The 8521-nt window shown below is 42.6% G+C and overlaps 1 protein-coding gene across 1 annotated transcript; it reads left to right on the top strand.

The window, feature by feature from the left end:
- Window positions 1-382: 382 nt before the first annotated feature.
- LOC124867566 (putative gonadotropin-releasing hormone II receptor) lies at window positions 383-8501 on the top strand. The gene is given in 5 exon segments (XM_047364076.1): window positions 383-502; window positions 2382-2983; window positions 7080-7284; window positions 7980-8364; window positions 8366-8501. Coding segments are annotated over 4 exon segments (1263 nt in total). The 5' UTR covers window positions 383-502; window positions 2382-2434; the 3' UTR covers window positions 8490-8501.
- The last annotated feature ends 20 nt before the right edge of the window (window positions 8502-8521 follow it).

The raw sequence follows: 8521 nt of genomic DNA, 5'->3' as shown, positions 1-8521 counted from the left end.
GATGGATGAATCCCAAGATTATGGGGTATGCTGAGCAGAAGAAAAAGATACAGGCAAGTTTTGGCAAGTTGATGATGCACCCACCGTTGCCAGCAATGGCTACTTTAACTAGTCCAGAATGACTTACAAATGAGAATGTAACAATTCAGTTAATATCAAAGCTAACGATAAGCTACTTAAAAGGAAGACCACTAGCCAGGTTTTGTCAGAGGTGACAGGGGTGACCGTGTAGAAATAGAGTGCAGGCACAAAGGGAAGTGCGGAGGAGAACGGCTTGTTTTGTGTCTGTGAGTGAGTGAGTGAGTGAGTGAGAGAGAGAGAGTTAGTGTGCAGAGTTGGGTCAGACCACTCCTCCGAAGGTGAAGCAGCTCTGATGATGGAAGGATGATCGGATAAAGGTGCAGCGGCTGAGGCAGAGGAGCTCACAGCAACCCGTTGTCTTTAAAACCTGTTGCGGTTCCCTGAAGAAGAGTTGATGTGGGGTTCTAAGCTTCCTTCCACGGTAAGCGAAATATTTTTTTCCCCTGATTCAATATTCCATTACTGATTGGGATAGCTTACAAATGCATTTCATGACATAGAAGTTTTTTGTTTTTTTTTACTGGTATTGTCTCTTTCTTTTCTTTGACTGGAAAACTAAAGATGTTAAAATGATTGGGGAAAGAACATTATGTATTACACATATAATGGATGAGCAATAAAATGCCATCTGTGGGGAAAGTCAGCAGTCTTTAATTGGGTGTGGGAGCGCAGAAGTGGAAAGAAAATGTCTGCGGGACATTTAATGTTACACTGATAGTCTCAACTATATCTCTTCATCCATGTATAAGGCTTTTTGTGTATTAAGATTGGCATGCATGGGCAAGCAGAAGATCCACCAGTAACACAAAGTGAGATAAAGCCCCCCAGTTGTTTAAAAATGATCAAATCCAAGTGTGAGATAGGCCCTCTTGTAGAAATGTGATATTGTTTTCATTACAGTATTAAACTTATTTCATAATACAATTTCTAAATTGTCTACAGAAAAAACATGCAGTTACTGACTAACATGTTCTCTAAAAACCACAAAGCTCACTGTATTCTATAGGGATTTTATGCAACACATCAACACAAAGTAAGACACGAATGTGAAGCTAAAAGAAAATGACACATGGTTCTCAAAATGTTTTAAAAATTAAAATCTAGAAAGTGTGGCATGCATTTGTATTTAGCTTCCCTAAGGTAACTGCAGCTGCAAGTCTCTTAGGGTGTGTGATTCTACCAGCTTTGCAAATAGGTCCTAAAGTCTGTCCTGATTCTTCTTTGTAAAACATCTCAGGTTCAGTCAGAATGGATGGAGAGCATCTGTGAACATACATTTTCAAGCCTTGCCACAGATTCTCAATTAGACTTAGGTTTGGACTTTAACTGGGCCATTCTAAGACACTATGCTTTGATCTAATCATTCATCTGGAGCTCTGGCTGCAAGTTTAGGGTGGTTGTCCTGCCGGAGGGCGAACCTCCACCACAGTCCCAGATCTTTTGGAGCCTCTAACAGGTCTAACTTCAGTTTTGTCTCTGTATTTAGCTCCCTCCATCTTCCTATCAAGTCCATTGGACCCGCTTCCCTGTCCCCACTAAGAATCCCCACTGAATGCTGCCACCGCCATTCTTCATGGTGGGGTTGTGTTTAGGGTGATGTGCAATTACAATTTTTCATCAGGACAACGATTTCAGGAATGGAACAGAGGAATCTGTAGTTAACAAAAGCAGAAGTACATCAATATATTATTGTATTATTGTTTATTATGTTATTATCTAACCCAGTGGTGGTTCTTCCATGATTGGTACCCTAAGCGAGACCCCATCTGCTGCCCCATACACAACCAAACACACAACCCCACCTCTGGAAAAAAAACTGTAATGCAGCTTTGTATTATGGTGGCAGGGAAGTGACTGTGGACTGTGGAAGTGACTGTGGTAACAGAACATAAAATGCAACATAAACATAATAAGTAAGAAACTAAACCTAAAGGAATGAAGTAAAGCACCACCTGGAAAACACAAAGATCAGAGGAAAGACTCAAAACAAAACTAAAACACATTCTAATCATGACAGACACCCACAGGCTCCTCAGCAGCGTTCTGGAGACATGAGAAAGATGGGCAGCAGTAAAAGTATTTCACTGTGGCCTTGTAATTCTCCTCCATCTGCAGAGTGTGCCAATTTAGTCCTTTCAGCTCTGTGCAGATGAACATTCTGTTAATGCATATTACTTACTCATCATGTCTCATCATTAATAGTTATTTATGGTATGTTTGTAGCTTTGTGTGGATAAGCTACAACCACTTTATCCCCCTTTCTCCCTCAGTATCACTTTTTTTTCTTCTCATTACCATAGCTGATGTGTGCAGAGAATAAGCAAAATGCTTCCTGCTCCAGAAGTTGCAGAAAATGAACACCTTTCCGTGTGAGTCCGCAGCAACCATGCATGACCTGGTGGCAGACCTCCAAGCTAATGTCACCTGCAACTGCTCCTTGGTCACTTCCAACTGGACAGCCGGGGAGGACGTCCCACAGCTGCCCACGTTCACCACAGCAGCCAAAATCAGAGTCATAATTACTTTTATCCTCTGTGGCACATCAGCCTTCTGCAATCTGGCAGTGCTGTGGGCGGCACACAGAGATGGGAAACGGAAATCCCACGTTAAGGTGTTGATTGTCAACCTGACCATGGCTGATCTGCTGGTGACGTTCATCGTGATGCCCGTGGATGCTGCGTGGAACATCACAGTCCAGTGGCTTGCTGGAGACTTTGCGTGCAGGCTGCTGATGTTTCTGAAGCTGCTGGCGATGTACTCCTGTGCTTTTGTCACAGTGGTGATCAGTCTGGATAGGCAGTCAGCCATCCTCAACCCTCTGGCAATCAATGAGGCCCGCATGAGGAACAGGATCATGCTTGCTGTGGCGTGGGGTATGAGTGTTATGCTTTCAATCCCTCAGGTAAGGTCAGTCATGCTCAGATGACAACATGACCAAAAGTGCAGGACAGATATTAATGTTATACTTTTAGACATATAGTTCAATCTCAGAAAGCCAAACATGTCTAAAAGGTGTTTTGGTTTTTGTGTGCCTGAGATATGATTTCCATTAGAGCGTATATTTGTATTTCTAACCACCAAATCTTATCTATTGTGTTCAGATAACCAGTAGGTATCTATGGAAGTCTGCACTAACCCATTAGGATAATCTTACTATATGTGTTTATTTAATGAACAAAAAAAGACCATTTAATTTTAGGTTGTACGTACCGCTTACAGACAAATTCAATGCCTTGCAAAATGTTACAGACATAGGGTTGAGATCGGAATTATTTGGGGGGGTTGGGACTGGCTGGGGATGCTCCGGTTCGGGTGGTGCCAGCACTAGTCTGGGCTGGTGCTGTCTACTATTCACCACTCCAGAAGGAAGGGGACCACCTCCTGGGTCCGGGGGTTGGTTGCCGCTCTGGGGTATCGGTACCTGGACTTGGGAGTATAGAGTATGAATGGAGAGTGTGATTCAGTGTACGACGTCCATTGTTGTGTGTCTTTATGTTGGGTGTGTGGGTGTGAGTGTTTTTACGGTACGCATGAGGGTGGGAATGTGTGATTGTGACTGTGTGTGCCTGTTTTTGTGTTAGGTTGGATCTTGGACTGCTCCCTCTCCTGGATCAGTTTAGGCTCCCCATCAAATGTGGGGCCTATTTCCTCCCCACCACACTACCTGCCGGTAGCTCTGCCCGCTGGTGTATTGGTGGTTCTCGGTGTCCGGGGCTGGGTGGTTTGGTGTGTGCTGGCTCACTCCCGGTGGCTACTTGCTGGGGCCTGGGCCCCCTGGCTCTGTCGGGCCTAAGCTTGGGGAGGCACGTGCCCCGGGACCTTGTGTCTCTGGGTCCACGGCTGGATCTCCTCCGGCACAGACAACTGCCGGCGGGGCCTGTGGGCTCAAAGCTGCAGCTCCTTGGGGCTTCTGCACTGTGGCTGCTGGCTGGTGCTCTCCTCTGCCCCTTTCTGGGGGAGGGGGGGGTTGCAATAGTCCAGAGGGTGGTTCTCCTGGGGTTCCCGGGCTTTGGGGGGCCTTTGGATGTGTGTGGCTCTCCTCCGTGTCTGTCTCTGGTCCAGGGGGGCAGAACCCTTGTATACACAAGCACGCTCACACTCAAACCCACAGGTGTTTGGATTCAGGGGTTAACAGATATGCAAATGTTATATGTTGAGCTGCAGTAATGACTAAATACATCTTGCATTCATTAGTGGTAACTTTGTGGTAACAATGCTGTTGTTATATAGGTTTCTGCAGGCGCAGAATCAGTCTTCTAGGGTGTTATCTTGTATTCTCTTCACCCTTCTTTCTCTCCTCTATTCTTTTCTCCTTCTCTCCCTTTTTCCTTTTTACCCCACCTCTCTCTCTCTCGCTTTTTTTTTTCCTTTTCGTTTCTGTCTCCGCGTCCGTAACAATTGAAATAATCCCAAAGCAGTTTCTAATAACGTTTCTTTTTAAAATATCAAACAGATCTTTAAAGCGTTAGCCGTAATGCTCCACGTGTGAAAGTAATTCTGTCGGGCTTTTTCTTGGCACTCAGACAACAATTCTGAGCGCTACTCTGCCGGACAGGACACGTATTTTACAGAGATTTTATACAATATTTTGTAGAACAACTTGTCACTGCTATTACACCATCACATCTTTTAGGGCATGTTTCTAATAGCTTTGCACATCTAGAGACTGACATTTTTGAGTGTTCTTCGCAAAATAGCTTAGGCTGAGGCAGAGTGGACTGAGGTTGTGAACATTTATTATCAAGTCATTTGAATGTAGGTCTAAGCTTTTACTGGGCCACTCTGAACAAAATAGAATGAAGCATAATATATTTCACAGTTTCATTATTTTATAAACACTAAGTGAAAATGTTGAAGCGGTAGGTAAAAACTCAACTACACCTTTCCGCTTCGAAATAAATCAAGAAGCTGGCTGGGTAGCCCAAATCTTACAGCACAGTAAAGAACCGAATGCAGAGTAGGAATAACATATAGGAGTTACCAATATTTGCAAAGTTAGATGCCTTAGCATGTTCACTCTGAGGTCAACAATTTAATTATGAAGAGAAGATCCCCAAACTCCCAGGAACAACATCTCATGCTCCCGTTAGCATGCAAAATGGTAAAGCTCATGATAACAAAATTAAAGAAAAAAACCCTGAAGATATTTAGCTTGTTGAAGGTTGCCAGAAGATGGCCATTTCTTTCTGAAATGAACATTGCAGCACAACCTAGATCCAAATAATTATTCTATCTGAATAACCAACGAGACCTCGGAGCAGTTTTCTTTGGGGAGATGTCTCCAAAGTGGAAATCTTTGGCCATAATGTTACAACAGCATGTCAACACAAACGTCCCACTAAAAGTCAAGCAATGTGGTTGATTTAGGTTTGTTTTGCAGTGATAGCATCTAAAGACCTCTTTGAGTTGCCCCCATTTTCTAGAATTTAACCTGACAAATATATTGGTGAAACCTTAAGTGAACTATACATAAACAACAAATAAACCACAACTCCTCAAACTGTTTTGGGCAACATGTAGATTGTTCAAATTCATATTATTATGTGGGTGTATTTATACTCCTTGAATTTTGCATTGCAACCACACAACATTGCAACCACACAATTCAATGTATCTTATTGGGATGTAATGTGGTAGCCTAACTCAACGTTGTGCACAAATGTGAAGTAATGTGACACAGCTTTAAAAACATTTAAGAATAAAAATCTGAAAAGTTTGGCGTGCATACGTATTCACCCCTTTTCATACTGATAGAGGTGGTCAGAGTTAATGGGGAGATCAATGGAGATCAATACAAGCAATACTGGATGGAGAACTATCTGGGGCTGAAAAGACTTGAGACTGGGGTGGAGTCTCAGCTGCCAGCAGAACAAACCTAAACACACAGCCAGAGCTACAAGGGGATGTGTTAGATTAAAGCATATTCACATGTTAGAATGGCCCAATTAAAGCCCAGACCTAAGTCTTATTTAGACTACGTGACAAGACTTGAAAATTGTTTTCAAACACTCTCCATCAAATCTGACCAGAGGTGGGTAGTAACTAGATATATTTATATGTTTTTGGCTACTCTACCCACCTAGTTTACAAAGACGAATGGGCAGAAGTTTCAGTCTACAGTGTGAAGCTGGGAGAGAGACCTAAAAAGGCTTGCTGCTGTAATTGCAGTAAAACGTGGTTAAGTATTGACTCAGGGGGGCTGAAATCATGCCAAGCAATTTAGAATTATGCTGTTAAAAAGGAAAAAGTGAAAACCATGCCCTACATTACACTACTTTGTGTTGGTCTCTCCCTTTTAATCCCAGTAAAACACATTGACTTTTGTTCTATTAATGTGACAAAATGTGACCAAACTCAAAAGTATAAATAAATGTGCTATAGCTACTATAGATAGAATGTAAAGCAGTAAGGGTTGTTATCCATTAGTTGGGTTTAGCCTCGGCAGTGCCAGTGGACCGTTCTACCTTTGCCATGCCAGTGGAGATTTCACATCAGTGACTGTTAGTCTAAATCCTTGGGTTACACAATGTGTTCATTTAACCTTGAATATGAAGAAAAACATCAAGCTAAGTGTGTCATGGGTAATAGAGAAGGAAATCAGTCTCCTGCAGAAAAACATACCAATTAAAAAAATGATCTGTGTAGAATTTTATAAAAGTTAGATACTACCTGATCAATGATACACATACATGGTAGCAGATTGCATTATGAGCTCAAACTGTCATGGCTAAAAGTTTTTAAATTCAACATACAACTATTTTGCCCTATATAAACAGTTATGGGAGATCCCACAAGATTGGCAAGATCAAACACAACGTGCTGAAACATATCTGTTTTTGTGACTCTTCAAGCCTTTCTCTGGGTCAGATCGTGTTCCCCTTAGCTCAGCAGAAGCGTGTGAACATACCAGTGAACTGGGAAATTTGAAAAACATGCTGGACTAGTCATTTCAACTGACTAAAATTACTTTTATAAATAATCTCCATCTCCCTCCTCAGATCTTCCTTTTTCACAATGTGACCATCATCCATCCTGAGGACTTCACCCAGTGCACGACATGGGGAAGCTTTGCCACTCGTTGGCATGAGACGGCCTACAACATGTTTACCTTTTCCTGCCTGTTCCTGCTGCCGCTGGCCATCATGATCACCTGTTACACCAGGATCTTCTGTGAGATCTCCAAGCGACTGAAAAAGGACCACTGTAAGTCTGAACTTTGAGCCAGAGCCCAGTGGAAGCAATTACAAGTCAGACTTTCTGCTAGTGATCTAGCATGGATCTGCCAATAAATAACCTTAAATTTGAGTACACTGATTCTTTAAAACATTTCTACAAGGCATTACCTACCCTGCTCAAACATGGCTATATCTACGCTGGAAACATTAATTCCTAAGTTTAAAAACACTGGGACAGTGACAAACAAGGCTAGACAAGGACCCAAATTTATTTTGATACGTCACACAGTGAGGAGGATGGTAAATATTCCCCAAAGCTCAATGTTACAGAACTACAGCAAATGTGTGAGGGTCAAATAATGCCAGTGCAAAAAGTGAATTTGTTCCAGGGGATCTTTACCAGAGGTACCACTGTAGATCGCAATGCAATTAGACCTTTGAATTTTCCAACCGAAGGACCTGCCTTTATTCTTTAACTTGCTTAATGGATAAAATAAACAAAGTTTCACCAATGTTAGTGTTGCAGTTTTCTCAAAACAGTGCAAGCATGAATATGAATCAGACTAACTTTGGAGAGGCCTCAAAAACCAAATCTAGTACCATGTGGTCTGGTTCCTTAATTAGGAAGGATCTTTATCTCTTATTTTATTGCTACACCACTCTTGAAATCACATAATGTCATGCCTAATTCTTCAGATTTGTCTCCCTCTGGTCTGTCCCTAGTGCCAACCAATGAAGTACGTCTGAGGTGTTCCAAAAATAACATCCCCAAAGCCCGGATGAGAACATTAAAAATGAGTGTTGTGATTGTCTTGTCTTTCATCATCTGCTGGACTCCGTACTACCTGCTGGGCCTCTGGTACTGGTTCTTTCCCGATGACCTGGAGGGTAAGGTGTCCCATTCGCTGACCCACATCCTGTTTATCTTTGGGCTTGTAAACGCCTGCCTGGACCCAGTAATCTACGGCCTGTTCACCATCCATTTCAGAAAGGGGCTCCGGAGGTATTACGGTAATGCACCCTCCACAGTGGACGTAGAGAATACCATCGTTACGAGTGGATCTTTCACTTCTCCTGCCATGTCTTTGTGTCTGAGAAGAGAGTTCAGTCAGTCAGGAAAAACTGGTGGTTTGCAGCGACAGCTTCAGGAAAGCAGAACCACCCTCACTAAATAGCAGCTTTCTGATTGAGGACAGAGATCTCCAGCAGTCCAGTCCTGAGAGCATCTTATGAGAAACATGATGAAAGGTGTATAAAACATGAAG

The sequence above is a fragment of the Girardinichthys multiradiatus genome, chromosome 4 (genome assembly GCF_021462225.1).
Source record: "Girardinichthys multiradiatus isolate DD_20200921_A chromosome 4, DD_fGirMul_XY1, whole genome shotgun sequence".
NCBI lineage: Eukaryota > Metazoa > Chordata > Actinopteri > Cyprinodontiformes > Goodeidae > Girardinichthys > Girardinichthys multiradiatus.
This window is presented reverse-complemented; position numbering and strand designations above follow the sequence as displayed.